The sequence below is a fragment of the Benincasa hispida genome, chromosome 1 (genome assembly GCF_027475165.1).
Source record: "Benincasa hispida cultivar pf3 chromosome 1, pf3_genome.v1.1, whole genome shotgun sequence".
NCBI classification, from domain to species: domain Eukaryota; kingdom Viridiplantae; phylum Streptophyta; class Magnoliopsida; order Cucurbitales; family Cucurbitaceae; genus Benincasa; species Benincasa hispida.
Window position 1 is genome coordinate 18,061,442 of NC_143478.1, and position 19,145 is coordinate 18,080,586.

The window sequence follows — 19,145 nt, forward strand, 5'->3', positions numbered from 1 at the left end:
TTTAAATCAAGATTTTGGTGAATAAGAGGAAGTTGTTCAAATATAAGTCTATTATACGATAAATAGATTTCAACTACCACATCTCCACATAGTTTACACTGTGAGATTCATATGACGCTTCGTGTCACCCTGGGAGTGACCTCCCTTCGGAGAGTGTTTTGTATGAGTCAATATCAAAGTAAATGGAGGAAGTAGTTCATAGGAAGTGGGTGAAGGATATGTGTCAATATATCCTACGGTCTTCTCCATTAGTCTGAACCGTGAGATTCCTATGTTGCACCTGCTAGTTAGCTTTAAGCGGCCCTTTGCTAGTCGTTTAGTGACAGCTATCCCCACGGAGGGTTGTAACATAGGATTCGGAATAACCTAGGCTTCAATAAAATGAATAGGGTTTTATAGTTCTGTCTTGGATATTGTCTTTTATTTTGGAGGCAAGTTCATACCATTCTATAAGATCCGAAAATGGCGGGTCACACTTACAAGAATTACTAAGTTGTTTACACCAACAGAGTTTTAACAGTAAAATGAATAGGGTTTTAATTAGAATTTGTTTGAATTTTATCAGCATGTCGAATTCTAGAATACTCACTTCCGATATTATTAACAGTAAAATCAAATCAACAAACAAATTACTAGCAGTTGATTACACCAACAGAGTTTTAACAGAGGATTGTCCTCTATCTCCCAACTCATCTAAAATTATGAATTATGTAGATGAGAATATTGAATTTGAACAACAAGATAAATGTGATTTACTTGTTATCGAAGCATGTTTAGTGGAAAACAATAAAATTTGGATAGTTGATTCAGGTGCTGCTAAACATGTATGTACTATCTCACAGGAAATAAGTTCCTAGAGATAGTTGACAGAAGGTGAAACAATCTTTAAGGTATGGACCGGGGAGATTGTTTCAGCCAAATCAGTGGGAGATATGAAATATTTATAGGAGATAAGTACATTTATTTGAAAAATATATATTATATTCCTTCTATGAAAAGGAATCTAATTTCTGTCTCTTGTTTGCTAAAACAAAATTATAAAGTTTATTTCGAAAATAGTGAAGTGTTCATCAAAATAGAAAATAATCAGATTTGTTCTGCAAAATTAGAAAATAACTTGTACATGTTAAAACCAACTAAGGTTAAAGCTGTTTTGAACATAGAAATGTTTAAAACTGTTGGGACTCATAAGAAGAAGAAGATTTCTCAAACTACTGGGTCACATAAATCTCAACATAATTAAGAGATTGGTTAAGAACGGTCATCTAAATAAGTTGGAAGACAGTTCATTACCACCATGTGAGTCCTGTCTTGAGGGTAAAATGACAAAAAGATCTTTTTCTGAAAAAAGTTCTTAAAGCCAAAGAACCCCTAGAGTTGATTCATTCAGACCTTTGTGGGCCTCTAAATGTTAAAGCAAGATGAGGGTATGAATATTTCATCAGTTTTATAGATGATTATTCCAGGTATGGGCATGTTTACCAATGCGCCAAAAGTCTGAAATTTTTGAAAAGTTCAAAGAGTATAAGGTTGAGGTTGAGAACCAATTAGGTAAAAAGATTAAAACACTTCGATCAGATCGAGGTGGTGAGTATATGAACATAGAATTTCAGAACTATTTGATAGAAAATGGAATTCAGTCTCAACTCACAACCCCTAACACACCTCAGCAGAATGGTGTGGCAGAAAGAAGAAACAGAACCTTGTTGGACATGGTTCGTTCCATGATGAGTTACGCTCAGTTACCAAATTCTTTTGGGGGACATGCAGTTGAGACTGTAGTGTATATTTTAAACATGGTTCCCTCGAAAAGTGTTTCTGAAACACCTTACGAGCTCTGGAGAGGACGTAGAGGAATTCTATATTACTTTAGGATTTAGGGTTGTCCAGCACATGTGTTGGTACAAAATCCTAGAAAGTTGGAACACGATTCAAAAGTATGCCTATTTGTAGGCTACCCAAAAGAGGCAAGAGGTGGTCTCTTTTATGATCCTCAGGAAGATAAAGTGTTTGTATCGACAAATGCAACCTTTCTGGAGGAAGACTATGTAAATAATCATCAACCTCGCATTAAGCTAGTAATAGAAGAAATGTCCAGAGAAACGACAAATACATCAACAAGAGTTGTTGATAGAGTAGGTCCGTCAACAAGAGTTATTGATGAAACTAATACTTCACATCCTTCTCAAGAGTTGAGAATGCTTCGTCGTAGTGGGAGGATTGTGCAACAGCCTGACCGATACATGGGTTTAGCTGAAACTCAAGTCATCATATCAGATGATGGTTTAGAGATTACATTGTCTTTTAATCAAGCAATGGACGATGTGGACAAAGACACATGGATTAAATCCATGGACCTTGAAATGGAATCTATGTATTTCAATTTTGTCTGGAATCTTGTAGATCAACCTGAAGGGGTAAAACCCATCTGTTGCAAGTGGATCTACAAAAGAAAACGAGACCAAGCTGGTAAGGTACAGACCTACAAAGCTAGACTTGTGGCAAAAGAGTTTACCTAAAGAGAAAGGTTAGATTTTGAAGAAACTTTATCTCCAGCTGCCATGATAAAGTCTATTAGAATACTCTTGTCCATAGCCACATTTTATGATTATGAAATATGGCAAATGGATGTCAAGACAACTTTTCTGAATGGTTATCTTGAAGAGTTCATACAGTGGGGTCAAGAGCAAAAAGTTCGCAATCTTAATCGATCCATTTATGAATTAAAACAAGTTTCTAGATCCTAGAATATGAGATTTGACGTTGCGATCAAATCTTATGGCTTTGAACAAAATATTGACGAATGTGTTGGATCATTGCGTTTGCATCAAATACAAAGTGGATCGTATCCTTAGTGTTACTAGGATAAGGTGCCCAGCCTTATCCCTATACTATATGTTGGGTTTTATGTCCTAAAAACTCACAGTTTGTAGAATAATAAACATTTTTTATTATCAATATTCTTATTATTGATCTCACAAATTGTATGAAAGTCTAAATCTAATAAACTAAGACCCATGACTATTGTATGAGTAATTGAACTTTATGTGGAGACATAAGAGTGGATCAGGTTCGAGTAAATAGTCAAAATGATCTGTGGTACATAAATGAGGTTGGTTACCTTATTCTGGTAACACCATTGGATACGACCTACTCTGTAGTTGTTACAAAGAGTTGTAAAGTGCTACATACGATGTGATCCTAATTCATACATGTTATGACATGAGGAGTAGGGGCGTCCTATGTAATGAGTTTGCATAAGATCAGGACCAAGAAATATGTCACTCTTACTTTATAACGTTGTTTACTGTTTAAGACTGACTATTTCACCTAGATGACCTAGGTAACTCGATCTTAATCCTGAGTTAACTATGAACTTCTGTTTATTCGAGATTGCTCTTAGATTTGCATAGTTGAGGGTTGGCTCAACAGTGTCAGCTCAATAAGACTCACATTTCAAGGGTAAGACTGGATAGATAGTTGGGGATATAGAATGCAAGACAGAGTTCACGCCTACCTGATTTAGGGATAGGAGAAAGGTTGTTCTCTCAAATACTGAATCCAGGTCTTGAACAAGGGGTCCCACTCTCTCACTGGGCTGAGAGAGTTTGGTTTAGTGATTGGATCACAAACCATTTGTTCATTAGAGGATCAGTAGGGACTTGAGGAATAAGACGTAATCTCGGGGTTAAAACAGATATTTGACCCAACCGTTATTACGAACAATCTGTGAAGGGTTGACTTGCTAATTATGGTTAAATCATGTGGACATAATATATCTACAGTGAGGGGAGTGTAACTATGGGCTTTAATGAAGTGACCCATTAGTTAACGCATGGAGATTAATTGTGTCTAATGAGTTTAGCTAATTAATCTCGGATCGTTGGAGCCCACGATCTGTAGGTCCATGAGGTCGCCCTGCTAGCTCGTAACGGACTAGCTCTAGAATAGTGTGATAAGTTAATTTGAATCGTTCAAATTAAGATTAAGGAAATTAGTAATTATATGAGATATAATTACATGTTTAATTTTAGAATTAAACGGAATAGGAGAATTTATATATTTAAATATGATTTAAATATATAAAGATGGATATGTGTTAAAATTAATTTAATATTTGATATTAAATTGATTAAGTATTATTTAATAATTAATTTATGAAATTAATTATTTTTTTATTTTTTTAGAATCAAAATTTGATTTTATGATAAAATTGAAAAGAAAAAAGAAAAAAAAACAATAAATGGAAAAAAAAAAAAAGTTTTCCATTATCCTCTTTGTAGTTGCTCACACATGAAACATTTGCTTTGGCTTTATCTTCTCCAAGCATGAGCTGCAACTCATGCAACTCTTTTCTTTGCATGCTGATTTGCAATATAATGAAAAGATTGGAGTGAAAATCGGGCATGCAATCTATAGAGATTTTGAGAGAAAAATTGGTTTGAAGAAAGAGTTCTTCAGCTAGTTTTCTACATTGAGCATTTCTCCTTCTACCTTTGATTCAAGCTTGTTTTAAGTCCTATAACTCAATCTAGAGCACCAAAAGAATAGGGGAAAGATCTTGAGGTGGTCTACAATAAGATTTGGAGTAGATAGCAGCTGGTGAAGGAGCTTTAAGAAGTTCTACAAGAGGTATATCTTGAAACTCACTTGTTTCTGCAAAAGCATGCTTTATATTTTGCCAAGATTAGTGAATTTGAGTGCTTAGATGATCCTTATGCTTTCGTTGTTGTTGATACAATCATACACTATAGACTCTTTAGACTGTATCTTGAACATTGATTCATGTATATCTCCATATACAGTTCAAGACTCATAGGACAACCTTAGATGTTAGTTTATTGGATTTAGGGTTAATAAGACAAAATAGATAAATAACACAAATAATAACCTTTATTGTATTAACATCGATAACTCTTTATTGATGACAGTCAATCAATAATGTTTACTATCTACAAGTTTTAGGACATAAAACCCAACAAGAAGAAAACTAGGCCTCTCCTCGGCCTTTATAAAAATTAGCATAGTTTTTAACCTAAAACCGAAAAGACGTTATACAGAAATCAGGACTAGCGTTGCAACACTAGTCGAAGCATTGAAATGCTCTTGTCGACCCAACCTTCAAGCATTGGGCATGCGTTGCAACAATGTTGTGACTCTCCTTTGCTATAGGCATGCACACGCGGACGCTTGGTATTTCATTAATCATCGCAGTGTTGCAACGCTAAGGGTAGTGTTGCGATGCTACCCTACATCTTCAACTTTTGCCATTTAGCGTTGCGTGGGCATTGGAGCTATGCATGCATGATGCTCTAACAAGGGCAGTTTGGTCATTTCTACTCATTTGAAGTTTGAATGATCAAATTACCTCCAAATTGCTTCAAATTAACCCCATTTCTCATCAATTGGTCAATTCTACCTCTCGGTTGCTCGATACCTGGATATTTGATATTAAAACCCATTAACGAGCGTAAATTAAGTTAAGAATTATAGCTCTTTTTTAGAGTTATCAATGAGGGCAAGAAGTTATCACCCAACCCTTAAAGAAAGGCAGGAAAAAGTTTATTCATTCTCTGATTCTGATGTTGCAGACATGTTAGAGCAACTACTAGAGAAACAACTCATTTAATTGCCAGAGTGCAAGTGACTGGAGCAGTTATGGAAAGTAAATGACCCCAACTATTGTAAATATTACCGAGTTGTCAATCACCTAGTTAAAAAATGTTTTGTGTTGAAGAAGCTGGTCTTAAAGTTAGCTCATGAAAAGAAGATTGAGTTGAATCTTGATGAAGTAGCTCAGACAAATCACGTTGTAGTAACGACGACTTCAAGTGTTCCAATTTAGATTGCGTAGTATGATAAAAGAGAAAGCCTGATCCAATTTGGGACCTTCGAGCCTATAGTTGTTCCATTCCAAAAAGATATTCTAACGACATACTCTTAAAAGAAAGACGAGCCTATTGAATATGACAACAAAGGATGGATACTTATGACTAGTCGGAAAAGAAGAAAGTCAAGTTCACCCCAAAAAGAGTTGCGCTCCTATCAAAGTTTTATAGAAAGGAATAAGATTCAGAAAAAGAAAAGGAAAAAGATGACATGGAAGCCTAAGTCTGTTAAGGAAGAAGACGAGGACTTCCCCCAACTTCAACGACTAGTAACTTGGGCAGAATTCTTCTCAAGAAACTTCCTCGATAATTTTCAATATTAAGTCTATAAATTTTCAAACTTACATTAAGAAAAAAAAAACATTTGGAATATACAAAGGTTAATATCTACTAAGAGGAAAAAAACATGGAGATAAATAAAAAAAAACAACATTAAGTCTATAAATTTTCAAATGAAACACTTGATGTTCCATCAATTCTGCCAATTTTCTCTTCAGGAGATTCAAAGAAGTCTACCACATCCAAATTTGTCATATGAGATGGGTCAAATATATCATTATTTTGGTATGTAGAATTTGCTTCCACATTTCCTCCCTTTTTCCTTCAGTGATGCTTGATAGAGATCAACTAAGTGTTTTGACGTATGACAAGTACGTGATCAATGCCTAGTCATTCCGCATCGGAAGCATTTATTTTCAACACTTTGAACTCTTATCTCGTGGAGTTTTTCCTTTGTGATCATCATTTTGTATGGTTCCTTTGAAATTTGAATGATTAGAACGATCACCACAAAAATAATAATTATTTCTTCCTCTGCTAAGGTCATGACCTCGACCATAACCACGACCTCGACCACGATTATTAACATTCACAACGTTCACTTCAGAGAATGGTGTGATTCCAGTTGGTCGAGATTTGTGATTTTTCATCAATAACTCGTTATTTTGTTCAGACACGAGAAGACATGAAATTAGTTTATAATATTGTTTAAAACCTTTCTCTCGATATTGCTGCTGCTGGAGCATATTCGAGACATGAAATGTAAAAGTGACTTCTCTAACATATCAACATCAGTAATTTTCTCTCCGCATAACAACAATTTTGAACAAATTTTAAATAATGTCGAATTTTAATCACTTACTGATTAAAAATCTTGTAGCCTTAAATGCATCCACTCATAATGAGCTTTAGGAAGAATCACTGTTTTTTTATGATCATACATTTCTTTCAAATTTTTTCACAAGATATGGGGATCTTTTATTGTAAGATACTCCATTTTCAAAACCTTATAGAGATGATGATGAAGGAAAATCATAGTTTTTGCTTTATCTTGATTGCATGTCGTATTTTCTTCTTTAATTGTTTCTCCTAAGTTCATAGCATCTAGGTGGATTTTGGCATCGAGCACCCATGACAAATAATTATTGTCATTAATGTCAAAGCCTCTGAATTCTGATTTCGTAAGGTTTGTCATGGCAATACTATCACAAAACATTGTATTTATACTAGAAATTTAATATGTACTAAATATGCAAAATTTTAAAATTTTAATTTATTGATTATAATAAAGAGAAAAAAATCGACCTATCTTTAGAACCTACCTTCAACAAGGGAAGTGACAAGAACTCGTGTTGATAATGTGTTGTGAAATTGAGGAGCACAACGGAGTACAACTGAAACACGAATATGGAGAAAATATAATATAATAATGTATAAATATAATAATAAATAAAATAAAATAACTAAAATTATGAAAATTGGATAATATGAAAAATTGAGTGGAATTTTGAAATTGATTTCTCACCAATGTGTATTATTTCAAGATCCACCAAATGTCACTATTTAAAGGTAAAGGGGCAAGTAGGATGTGGTACACTTTGGACACTATGCATAAGTGGTCGAATAACACATGGGCAACATATGTAGTAATGGAAAAATGACATTTGGCATTGGACACTAAGCATGGGCATCTAACACTGATATTTTATATATATATTGATTCTAACAATATTACAAGGGTAAAAGAGTAAATTGACATACTTTTTTTTTCCTTTTTCATGGGTATGCAAACAAGAAAATTTAATTTAAATGATTTCAAGTCATTTTGGTTCGAAACACAAATAGTGGTTGGAAATCATTTCTTACTTTTAAAATTATGAAATTTGAAATCATTTCTGTCCAAATCTTAACGCCAAACAGAGTATTAATAGAGTTGTAAAAGAAAGTTGAGAGAGCGAGAAAGAGTGAGAAAACCTAAATCCTAAAGAACGAGAGTGGAGAGAACGGGATTCAACCCGCATGCACAATGTTCTATTTTAATAATTTTCCACTCATATAACGTAATAAAAAAGTGAACAAAACACACTTTTTAATAATTGAGTCGGATTTTATTTAGATCTCTTAAAATGGGTTGTGCGAAGAAAAGCCCAAAACAAAAAATCCATAATTAAATTAAGGACAAATTTTAAAAATCATCCTATGTGATGGTTACAATTATATCCTTAAATTTTAAATTGTAAAAGTCGAGCCATCAAACTTATATCAATGCTAAAATTAGACTCTCAAAACTACATAATCCTAGACATTATAACAATAATATAAATTTGAGAGTTCAATTTTCATCATTTTAATGTTCAACTTTTTACCATTATAGTATAATTTTGACAGTTGTATAAGTTCGGGGGTTTAATTTTTATAATTAAAAGTTTGTGTGTGTAATTATAAGGTATTATTCGTGGGTGTAATTTTAACACTTGTCTATGTATAGTTTTTCCAAGTTGCCCTCAAATCTAAAACATATATTTAGTCCAAAATAAATGTAAAATGAACATAAGGGAAGGGAATTTGGGAAAATAAATTATTTAAATCTAAATTTTGCAAAATAAAAATGTTTTTTTTTAAAAAAAAAAAAAAGTGCCCGATAGAGAGAACTTGTTCTTCAAGTCGTTTCTGTAAAGCATAATTGTTGAAGGGAGGACTCCCAAATTTCACAGAACCTTTCAAAACCCAGATCGACTTCAAGAAGAAGAAGGAAGAAGAAGAGATGGAGAGCGTATTTGGACTTGTTGGCAACGGATTCGTCATAGTGGCCGCCGATACATCGGCGGTGCACAGTATTTTGGTTCATAAATCCAACGAGGACAAGATCATGGTCCTCGATTCCCACAAGCTCGTCGCAGCTAGCGGCGAACCTGGCGACAGGTTGAAGATTTCTATTCATACAAATCTTGTTGTTTTTTTCTCTTGTCGTTTGCTTTTTGTCAATTACGTTCTTTCTTCCTGTGATTGAATAGGGTTCAGTTCACGGAGTATATACAGAAGAATGTGGCTTTGTATCAGTTTCGCAATGGTATTCCTTTGACCACTGCTGCTGCTGCTAACTTCACTCGTGGTGAACTCGCTACCGCCTTGCGAAAGGTTATCATTTCTTGTTATAATAACTTTTATTTGATTATAATTTCAGCCTTCGTTTTTTGGGAATTGTGGATCCTGGGCTTTAACTTTACATCGGAGTGGTTTTAAGTGTTTCTAATCATTTGTTTGTGATGGTAGAATAGGAATAGTTTTGTCTTCAATCTAACTTTACTACTTCGTGGAGCTTAAAACTGTTTAAATGTATATACAGAGCGAGAGAATATTGTATTGATTTGTTCAGGAAAACCCTTGATTTCTGTCATCTTTAACAATGCATTACAATGACAGAAAATTAGACTGATAGCCATCTCCAATTTTGTATCTTAAAACACTTTGTGACTTGTGCTTTTGTTCTTGTATCCAGCTGTGTGAGTGTAGGCAGGCCAAAGTTTGTGTAGTTCTCTTATATCATGTTTCAGTCTTGCTGGTGTCATTCGAGTGGTTCATTTCTTATCATTATGGGAAGGCATTTGTTAAATCAGAAAGTTAACAATGAACTTGTGTATTATAGACCACCACTTGCTCTGGCCTCTAGGGATTTCCTATGGATTCTATGCTTTGTAACTTCATTTAATTTCACTAACTTATGCTAGATATGTGTTCAAATGTAATTTGATGTGTTGATGGGTGAGATTAGATTGGTTCTAAAATAGTAAAGCATATGATGTGGTAACAACTGCATAGAATACTAATATTACTTTCATGAAAACTGGTTCTTGTTTACAAACGTACATTCTATTTTTAGTTCTATGGAACTCTTCTTTGACCTTGCTTCCTTAGCGTGCATAAGGGTGGTCACTTTTTCTAGTTTTTCCTTTCTTTTCTTTTTTTATGAGAAATCAAACTCTCTTTTTCCAGTGTCTCTTCTGAGTTGTGTGCTAGTCAAAGTACCAATTATCATGTTTCACCACAACTAAGTTTCTAGCCACTCGAGCACAAGTCTTGATAGGCTAGATGTAGAACCTGTTCAAATAATGAGCACATAAAAGAGGAGTTTCACAAATTTGGTTTTTGTTTCTTAGAGCATGATAATAAGTAATCCACTGTTCCACTTATAATCCTGCATCTAGCTGTATCTGTGAATGAGCCGTAACTGTGGGTTAATAAGTCTCGAGATTCCTTGCATCGTTGCACTTTGCTGTCATGGGAAATGGAATTATTGGGTAGGCTGTAATTTGGAAGGACAACCTGATTTCAATTGAGCTTTTGATTTCAGAATCCATATTCCGTGAACATTCTTCTGGCGGGATATGACAAGGAGACTGGCCCATCCCTCTATTACATTGACTATATTGCCACCCTTCACAAGGTTGACAAGGGAGCTTTTGGTTATGGATCTTACTTTTCACTCGCCATGATGGACAGACACTACCACAGTGGCATGACAGAAGAAGAAGCCATTGATTTGGTTGATAAATGCATACTAGAGATCAGGTCCAGGCTTGTTGTGGCCCCTCCGAACTTCGTTATCAAAATTGTAGACAAAAATGGAGCTAGGGAGGTTGCTTGGCGTGAATCCATCAAGGATGGAGTTAGTGTTCCTTCAGCTTAAGATTTAAATGTTATATGGCAGAGGTTTGCTTTTCTTTGTCTTCTTATCTTTGTATGGGCGATGAGCAGGGGTGTATTTTACCCTTGTAGGTGCCCTAGTTTCAGACGTTTTGATAGGGGGATGTTGTGGTTAATGTCTCTTATTCCTGAATACATGAGCAAACGAACACAATCTGAACTATAGATTGATATATCATCTGCTGTGCTTAAGTTCAAAGGTGCTACTTATGAATAGATTCATAATTAAGTTGGCCTTGCAAGAATTTGTTGGTAGTTTTTCTTTGTTATTTTGAATCTGAAAAGTGCGACATTTGAGAAATGCAGATCATAACAAACCAGCTTCATTGTCGAAAGAATCTGCTTTTCTCATTGCTTGAACTCGTATAGGGCAAGTCTAAATAGAGTACTCTGTTTTGTCTATCTTTATCTTTCAATAGAAGGTCAAATTAGCATCCTAGTTTGTAGTTTCCACTCCTAATATATTGGTATCTATAATTTTTACTCTTATGCTTTTAACTATTATGTTAATTTGGTCTCTAATTCTGCTTCCTATCTTTTAATCAAAGTTTACTAAGATGTCTTGATGTGATGGGTAATCGTAATAGAAATCAAATGGCACATTTGGGAGGTGGTAAATAAAGTATCTAATCTGACTTTTTCTTCATAACGACTTGTTAAGCTAGCTAGCCCTTGAGGTTTAACTTTTTATCAAATAGACTCTAAAATTATTTTAATTTATGGGGAAAAAATGAAATGAAAAACGAGGACTCTAAATTATTATCATATTAAAAAAAACAAAAAACAAAAAGGAAAAAATAACGAACAACTCTGTGTGTATCTCTGCTTTTAATATATATATTATTATACAAACAATCACTCTTCTCAACCAACTCAAAGTCCAAAAATCTCATCAAACTATTCCACTCAAAAGAATAACTCCCATAATTTACAAATAAATCGTTTTTTTTTTTTTGCGGGGGCAGACCCAATAAATTGACAGATACTGGACAAGCAATCTAGTATAGCTTCAAAATCACACAGCTCAATGCCAACACTAGAAGATAGAAGTTGTAAGACGGTATGGTCCCGGACGATGGAGTCAAGTCAGGCAAAATCCCATTGCCGGCATCGGTGGTTGAGGTTGGATTTTCAGCTCCTCCCCCAGTTGAAGGTGGAGTTAGAAACCCTGTAGTGTCTGCTTCCGGTGACTGTGTAGGTGTGACGGGTTGAGGGATGCCAGAACCTAATCGAGAAAGCATAGCATTTGAACATCAACACAATTTTCAAACTCAAAACCAAGAATAAAATATACCACAGTACCTTGTGGAGTTGGTGAAGCTTCAGGAGAAAGAGCTGGACCAAGTGGGATAGGACCTATCAAAACATACCCAAAAAAAAAACAAGGAAAAAAAAAGAAGAAAAACTGTCATTATCCTTCACTCCATAAAAACATCAGTCTTGTCACTCTTTGAAGAAAAGCATTTACCTGGAGCTGGAATGGGAGCAACAGAGGCTGCAAAAGGAACCAAAACAAACATCAAGTTATCGACTTGCTAGTCAAGAAATAGATCAAAATGAACAACTTTCAAGAAAGTTTGGAGTTGTACCTCTGCATTGGACGGGAACGCCGGGCATGTTACAGGCTCGAGGAAGAGAAATCGCCAAGGATCGGTTGATGGGTAGTTGGAAGGGAATGCTCGCAGTGACAATGAGACAGAGACAGTCCATTCCTGAGCCAGTGAGCGACCTTAGATAATCACAACAGTCTGCAGTTGGTGAAGTGCCATTTGATGTGCTGTTTGTGAGCAAGTTCATACAAGGAGTGAAGCGGGCGATCATGGAAGGCCTGCAGGGTGTATTGATCTGACCCGAAACTGGAAGAATTACTACTGCAAAAGCTAGAGCGAGCAGCGGGATTGTTCGGGCTAGGGGAACAAATGGCGCCATTGGGATGGTTCTAGTGGGAGTGTATGATAATGTTTGGTTGTTTTGGATTTGGAAGTTTGTTGCAGTGAAGAGGAAAAGATGAAGGAATTTATAGAAGAGGTTTAAACCGTTAAAGTGAGCCATGAGTTTGGTTTTGAAGTTCAACTACTTCAGCAACCATTTCCAGATGATAAAATGCTGAAAGTTAGGCTTCAGTAGAGCTCAAATTAATTATGGCTGTAACTTCAGAGTTCAAATTCAACTGAAACTTAGAGTGAGGTATAGAGATTTGAACTTCCAATTTGAAGGGAAAGGGTATATGTTAATTATTGTTGAACTAAACTCCTAATTATTTCTCTAATTGTTAGCATAAATATCCTGATTACAATGGTGTTTTGATACTACAAGAATAAGTTTCGTTTTTAATATAGAGAGCATGAAAAATTTTCAATTCATTTCTGAACTACCCTTGGGCCATTTAGGACTATGTTAATTAGCTCACCTCCCAAACAAACCCATCTGAAAGGATGCAACTCTTTTCACCTCAAATTTCCAACTCATTCTACCTGATGTGAGAAGTCTCTGATCAAGTCGGTTGTTAGGTTACTTTGTTCAATTTACTAAAATATTCAATATAGAAAACTAATTTGATTAGGTTAAGATAGATTTATTAATTTTGGTCGGTTCAATTTTGATAAAGCAACAACTCTATAATAATAACAATAATAATAATAATAATAATAACAAACAATAATAATAAACATCAAAACGATGCACACTTGTACATCACCAAATCTAAAAGAACTTTATGTTAAGAAGTTTGAAATATCTTGACAATAGTTTGTTTAATAAAAAGTATGACTTTGATGTAGGCTTAAAATGTCTTTGGTCGCTTAACTTTCATAAAGTTAACCTTTTATTATCAAGGATTGTAATTATAAAGATTTAATTTTCAGTATATACTAAGTTACTCTTTCTACTTTATAAAGACATTTTGTTCCTAATCAATTTATCGATCTACGAAGGTAAACAAATTTCATTAAATCTTAAGGATATTTTTCATGGTAAATTATTGCAAATTGAAGTTGAGGGGGCTGAAATCGAAACCGGAAGGACATAACGTGGACAAGGCGTCTATTCTTTTTACTTTCACATTCGCATCATACTTTTTGAAATTAATACCAATTATTTGTCTAAACACAGCAAAAATTTCTCCAAGGGTTGGGATGACCATTGACCAAACGCAGAAAGTTATTAAAAGTCGAAGCCAAAAACAGTTGAAAGATAAAAGTAGGATTACGCTTCCTTCACGCCATTAAAGTATAGTCACCTAAGTCTACAGTCTTAACGCCTCCCAAGTTTCTGAGTTCTTTCCTAATGAAGAAGTTGGTGGCCATTATAACCGACCTCCAATGTTTGAACAGCTTAACCCCCATAGCTCCAACAAAGAAAACTGTTAAGAAAGTAGGAAGAGTAGTTCACCAAATCAAACTTATTTCCAATTTGTCCCTTTCTTCCTTCCATTCCCTACAAAAACCACACAGTTCTGCTCCAAAACTTCACAAATCAAACTCTCTTACCTTCTGAGTTCTCATCAAGTAAACTCTCTTACCATTCCAAGAAGTTGTTTTTGTAATAGTCCTCCATAGCAGAATGGAACACACAAGGATGGTGATGGGTCTAGTTGTGGTTTTTGTCGCCGTGCACTGGGCAGGAGTAGCTGCACAGTCGGACTGCACAAATGTGCTGATCAGCTTGTCGCCATGCCTGAATTACATTACTGGGAATTCCTCTACCCCATCGCAAACATGCTGCACACAGCTTGCTAGTGTTGTCCGCTCACAACCACAGTGCTTGTGCCAGGTCCTGAATGGTGGTGGCTCGTCGCTTGGGGTAAATATCAACCAAACACAGGCCCTGGCTCTGCCCCGAGCTTGCAATGTTCAGACTCCTTCTATCAGCAGCTGCAATGGTAAGCAACTACGCATACACATGCAAAATTCCTGGACACCACTGCACAGAAATGATGAGCATCATGTTATTTATTAATAGATAATGAGGATATGAAGTAATATCAATCTCTATCTAAATTGCTAACTTGTAATACCTGAAAATTGTCAGTTGATTCTCCCACCAGCTCTCCAGCAGGAGCACCAGACTCGTCAAACAATGTTCCTTCAGGTATAAACATAAGAAATGCTTTTAACTGCATGGTCTGTCAGTTCGTTCACACGGCCAATTAACGTACTTAACTGCTTGTACAGGAACTGGATCTAAGACTGTTCCATCAACAGACAATGACGCATCAGATGGAAGCTCCATCCAGTTATCAAAACCTCTACTATTCTCCATCTTGTTGGCTTCTACATATGCTTCAGCTTTCAAGTTGTACTGATCCTCTGCAGTAGCCTATTTTCTACAAGTCTGGTTTATTGTTGGTCATTTATTGCATTTAGATATTTTTTAGAGTGCATTATTTTAAGCATCCCTTTTGTTTAGGTTGTTTTTTTTTTTATCTTCATAATCTTCTCATCTGGCATTTGTTTCCAAGAACTTTGTATTGCATCAAAGATTCTTTTGAATAAAATACATGATTGTGTGCTTGTGAATGCTATACTGGCCGCTCCTTAAGTAATATGAATAAATAAAATGAATGTCTAAAATATGAATAAACTCACTTCCACCATTGATTACAAACACAAGGTATATAAAACATTAAGAAAAGAAAAGAGATCTACAAATGAAATTGAATGCAGTTACAAATTATCTTCATTTTCCAATAATCATTGATATAATAAGCCAGCTCATGTAACACAACTACTTCCAATCAATTGATACTTGATGGAGCCAACTCATCATGCCTTCGTGACCCTCGCCGTCAATCCCATGGCAGTTGGGTTAAAATATAAGGCTGAAGCCGGAAAAGGAAGAAGAAACAAATTGCTAGGATGAAATCGATGGTTGAAGCAGAAGCAAAGACCCAAGAAGTAAGATGGAAATGGTCAGCCTAATACGCATACCTTCCTGCAGTCATTGCTTGTGTCACCGTAGAGGAAAAAATGAAAATGGAGGGGAAAGGAAAAACCTTAGCGAAGCTACTATCTCTTAATGGCCCTGAAGGGATCAACAGTCACCGCGGTCAAGAAGTGCGCCTTGAAAACAGTCGTTTGTATAGTTTAATGTTGTGAAGTCAAGCCGGATGATATTTGGGTTTACACCTATGAATTTCCAAATTGCAGAAGCTTCGGCCTACATATAAACTTCTGAGTTGTAAAACTCAATTCTCAAGATATACATTTACTTCTACAAATACAGTCCCACCACCAACATGTGATTTATAAACTCAGACTTCCCTAAGTTTCTAACTCATTCTTCCATAGAATCTAATTGGTCACCTCTTAGGCCACTCATACTTATGCAAATCACAATCCTCAAACTTACACAAACAACATGACCTCAAGTTCTACCCAACCCAACATTTATTAAAATCGTGAACCAAATGTTCATTAAATAATAAATTTTCAATGAGCAGAATAAAGAACAATATTGGAATTAACATTAGCTAAAAAAAAAAAGAACAAAACAGGAAGATGGGAAAAAGAAGAAGAAGAAGAAGAAGGAAAATACATGAGTTTTACCACCATACGGAGTTTTTTTTTTTTTTTTTTATTGCCATCATCAATCTTTAAAATGAATGCCACACAAAAGAAGTGGCTACCTTACTTCAACCAAAAAAAGAAAAAAGAAAAAAGTGAATTCTTTAGAATGATAGTTAATGGATAGGTCAATTGTCATAGTGCTAATACTGTTTATTTAGTAATACTATATACTTAATTTCTGATAGGAAATGTATGTTAGTGTATTTTCCAATAAAAAAGAGTTACAGCAGTATACAGAACCAAAAAGGTCCAGAAACAGATAAGAATTCAACTTGTGTGATCATAAACTAATTCAGTAATTCTCATTAAAAATTCCTAGAAGTGTTATTTTACAACTGGAGCGAGACTCAGTAAGAGTATCAGGACATCAAGCAAAGGCCTTCCCCAATAAGTAACAGGGAAAATGGGAAAAAATGGCGCACCATGGAATTCACATCAAGAATGAGACCGTGACCTTACAAATTCTTCTAGCCTATCCCACACCTCCAATGCTGCAGCTCTGTCTTGGTGCCGCTTGTTCTTGCTAATCTGCAAAGGGAAACTTTTGAATAACTATACAACAACGCAAACGAACAATAGGGAAGATTTAACAAGGGGTGGCTAAGCAAACAGAAATAGGCACAGCGAGGTAAGGGGGATTTCAATATTCAAAATTAAAAGAACAGCCAGATCAAGATTTAGGACAATGCAACAGGTTAGAGAAGAAGGGAATAGGGAAATAGAAGATTACCGAAATAATTTTAACATTCCACTGCTTCACATTCTTAGCTGATTCCAAACTGTCGTCTTCAAAACGCATATAAAATCCAATAACTGCAAGATATTCAATACCCATATTAATCCTTTTCAGATCCAAACCGTATTTAACACGACATACTAAGAATAGTTCTGATGGGCAAAATCCTTTTCTTAGAAGCAAATTCTGTACGACTAGATGAGCAAAAACAGTTCTCTAGTAACATCACACACTAACTTATTATCCAATCAAAATTAGAATATCAAGGAACAAAATCAACCCAATTGAGAACAATAGTTCACTTACTTTTATTGAAAATCTCAACATGATCCTTGAAAGGCCAATCTTTAAACTGCCATTCCTTTCCCAGCACGAAAACAGCTACAACACGGTCCCAGTCCTCTGATTTCAGAGCCGAGGGCTTGTCCCTAACCTCATACGCGGTCACCACTCTATCTCTATCCCTACTGAACTTCTTCTGCACGGTAACACAATCAGGCCTCGCCCCTTTCATCTGCTTAACCTTCACGTCCGTGGGTATAAAAATACCATCTTCCAAAAACTCTTTCACATTATATATTGTGATCAGAGTCTGAAAAGCACTCGGAACCAGAATTATAGGCACACCTTCTCCAATCTTTCCTCCCTTCAAATGCATTTTCGGTTTCGGATTCGCATCATAACCCAAATCATCACCATATCCCACCAAACCCCTGTCATCAGAACCCATTAACCTACTCTTAGCAACCAAACCGTCCTTCCTCTGTTGCGATTCAAGACGCTGCCTCTCCTCCTCACGCTTCGTCGACGTCACAAGCACGTTATAGAAATTCTTATTCTTACATTCCAACAACGATTCTCTGTCCTTCAACGGTCTCTCAATAGCCCTAATCATTGTCATATAATCAACGTTAGTAGAATCCTTAAAACCGTCGTCCTCATCAACCGCATCCATGGCTGCTCCAACAATCACCGGATCTTCAGGGCGATACTCATCCACAGAAGGCAATTCGGGGAACTTGGGGTTTTGAGGGACAAGAAACTCGATGGCGTCGGAGGAGGAGACCTTGCCGGTAAGATAATCAAGCAGAGGCTTCCGGTCAGGGAAAGTGACCGAAGTAATTCCCTGAGTGCGAGCATTCTGAAGGTACTCAGTGTGCTTGACATGGTGATTTTTTATGTAATAGACGAGGGTTTCGAGTGTGTAGAGATTGCCTTGTTTGGAGCGGTAAGCGGTTTCGACGGAGCAGGGGAAGGAATAATCGGAGGCAAAACGGAACTCGTCGTTGACTCGGACGATTTTGTCGAGCTCGCCTCGAATGGTGAAGTCTCTGAGAGCTGAGAGAGGATCCATTTCCAGTGGAGTAGTATTTAGTTTTTTGGTCAGAGTGAATTGGGGAAGAAAAGGAGTTGTTGTTCTTGTTCAACTTCAAGGCTAGTTTCGTAAATTTGGATTTTTAATAGGGTTTCAACGGAGAAATTGCATCGTGATAAAGAGTAGAGATAATTGCTATTGGGCCTTTGGTCTCGGCCCAGTAAAAACCGAAAGGACACGTGAGAAACTATTTTCTGGAATTAAATGTCATTATATTATTTAGAATTAATACATATATTAATACGTTTACAATTGATATTTTATATTACATTTAACTATTTAGTATAAACTTTTATTGTTCATTTTATCATTTTCTATTAATATTTTAATTAATTTTTTTTTGTACAATAATAGATTGTCGAACCTCCAATCTCAAAGGAGCTAGTACAACAAAAAACCAAAAAATCAAAAAACTAAACCAATCCAAACCAATTCAATGGTTTGGTTTGATTTTTTACCGTAAAATTGGACATCTTGGTTTGTATTTGGAGAAAATAAAAAAGTATTGGTTCAGATCGAATTTTTATTAAAAAAAAACTAATCAGAACCAAACCAATCCAATGGTGTATATATATACCCTTGAAAATAAACCATAT

The 19,145-nt window shown here is 35.6% G+C and overlaps 4 protein-coding genes across 5 annotated transcripts; 2 read left to right on the forward strand and 2 right to left on the reverse strand.

The window, feature by feature from the left end:
- Positions 1–8,706: 8,706 nt before the first annotated feature.
- On the forward strand, positions 8,707–11,113 carry LOC120068083 (proteasome subunit beta type-2-A-like). Its single transcript, XM_039019782.2, has 3 exons — positions 8,707–9,089; positions 9,182–9,305; positions 10,519–11,113. The coding sequence occupies exons 1-3, from the start codon at positions 8,932–8,934 to the stop codon at positions 10,852–10,854; spliced, it is 618 nt and encodes a 205-aa protein (XP_038875710.1). The 5' UTR covers positions 8,707–8,931; the 3' UTR covers positions 10,855–11,113.
- Positions 11,114–11,669: 556 nt separating this feature from the next.
- LOC120068079 (non-specific lipid transfer protein GPI-anchored 20-like) lies at positions 11,670–13,068 on the reverse strand. Its single transcript, XM_039019768.2, has 4 exons — positions 12,461–13,068; positions 12,340–12,366; positions 12,174–12,227; positions 11,670–12,096 (listed from the first exon to the last, which is right to left on the reverse strand). The coding sequence occupies exons 1-4, from the start codon at positions 12,921–12,923 to the stop codon at positions 11,870–11,872; spliced, it is 771 nt and encodes a 256-aa protein (XP_038875696.1). The 5' UTR covers positions 12,924–13,068; the 3' UTR covers positions 11,670–11,869.
- An 857-nt stretch (positions 13,069–13,925) lies between these two features.
- On the forward strand, positions 13,926–15,393 carry LOC120088857 (Bifunctional inhibitor/lipid-transfer protein/seed storage 2S albumin superfamily protein). The gene is made up of 3 exons (XM_039046305.2): positions 13,926–14,751; positions 14,901–14,960; positions 15,044–15,393. The coding sequence occupies exons 1-3, from the start codon at positions 14,433–14,435 to the stop codon at positions 15,172–15,174; spliced, it is 510 nt and encodes a 169-aa protein (XP_038902233.1). The 5' UTR covers positions 13,926–14,432; the 3' UTR covers positions 15,175–15,393.
- A 44-nt stretch (positions 15,394–15,437) lies between these two features.
- On the reverse strand, positions 15,438–18,955 carry PHP (PLANT HOMOLOGOUS TO PARAFIBROMIN). 2 transcript variants are annotated; one of them, XM_039046295.2, is made up of 4 exons: positions 17,481–18,955; positions 17,169–17,251; positions 16,861–16,966; positions 15,438–16,028 (listed from the first exon to the last, which is right to left on the reverse strand). In XM_039046295.2, the coding sequence occupies exons 1-3, from the start codon at positions 18,526–18,528 to the stop codon at positions 16,874–16,876; spliced, it is 1,224 nt and encodes a 407-aa protein (XP_038902223.1). In that variant the 5' UTR covers positions 18,529–18,955; the 3' UTR covers positions 15,438–16,028; positions 16,861–16,873. The 2 variants fall into 2 exon arrangements, with proteins under 2 accessions (XP_038902223.1, XP_038902216.1); XM_039046288.2 differs by lacking the exon at positions 15,438–16,028 and having other exon boundaries at positions 16,614–16,966.
- Positions 18,956–19,145: the final 190 nt, after the last annotated feature.

Excerpts from the sequence above, each read along its gene's own strand:
- LOC120068083 (XM_039019782.2), top strand. The coding sequence starts at position 8,932 with ATGGAGAGCGTATTTGGACTTGTTGGCAACGGATTCGTCATAGTGGCC. Across the intron at positions 9,090-9,181 it reads AGCGGCGAACCTGGCGACAG|GGTTCAGTTCACGGAGTATA; the intron begins GTTGAAGATTTC and ends GTGATTGAATAG. Across the intron at positions 9,306-10,518 it reads TCGCTACCGCCTTGCGAAAG|AATCCATATTCCGTGAACAT; the intron begins GTTATCATTTCT and ends TTTTGATTTCAG.
- LOC120068079 (XM_039019768.2), bottom strand. The coding sequence starts at position 12,923 with ATGGCTCACTTTAACGGTTTAAACCTCTTCTATAAATTCCTTCATCTT. Across the intron at positions 12,367-12,460 it reads CGTTCCCGTCCAATGCAGAG|CCTCTGTTGCTCCCATTCCA; the intron begins GTACAACTCCAA and ends TTCCTTTTGCAG. Across the intron at positions 12,097-12,173 it reads AGCTTCACCAACTCCACAAG|GTTCTGGCATCCCTCAACCC; the intron begins GTACTGTGGTAT and ends TTTCTCGATTAG.
- LOC120088857 (XM_039046305.2), top strand. The coding sequence starts at position 14,433 with ATGGAACACACAAGGATGGTGATGGGTCTAGTTGTGGTTTTTGTCGCC. Across the intron at positions 14,752-14,900 it reads TTCTATCAGCAGCTGCAATG|TTGATTCTCCCACCAGCTCT; the intron begins GTAAGCAACTAC and ends GAAAATTGTCAG. Across the intron at positions 14,961-15,043 it reads GTCAAACAATGTTCCTTCAG|GAACTGGATCTAAGACTGTT; the intron begins GTATAAACATAA and ends CTGCTTGTACAG.
- PHP (XM_039046295.2), bottom strand. The coding sequence starts at position 18,528 with ATGGATCCTCTCTCAGCTCTCAGAGACTTCACCATTCGAGGCGAGCTC. Across the intron at positions 17,252-17,480 it reads TGTTGAGATTTTCAATAAAA|TTATTGGATTTTATATGCGT; the intron begins GTAAGTGAACTA and ends AATATCTTGCAG. Across the intron at positions 16,967-17,168 it reads GGAATGTTAAAATTATTTCG|ATTAGCAAGAACAAGCGGCA; the intron begins GTAATCTTCTAT and ends TTCCCTTTGCAG.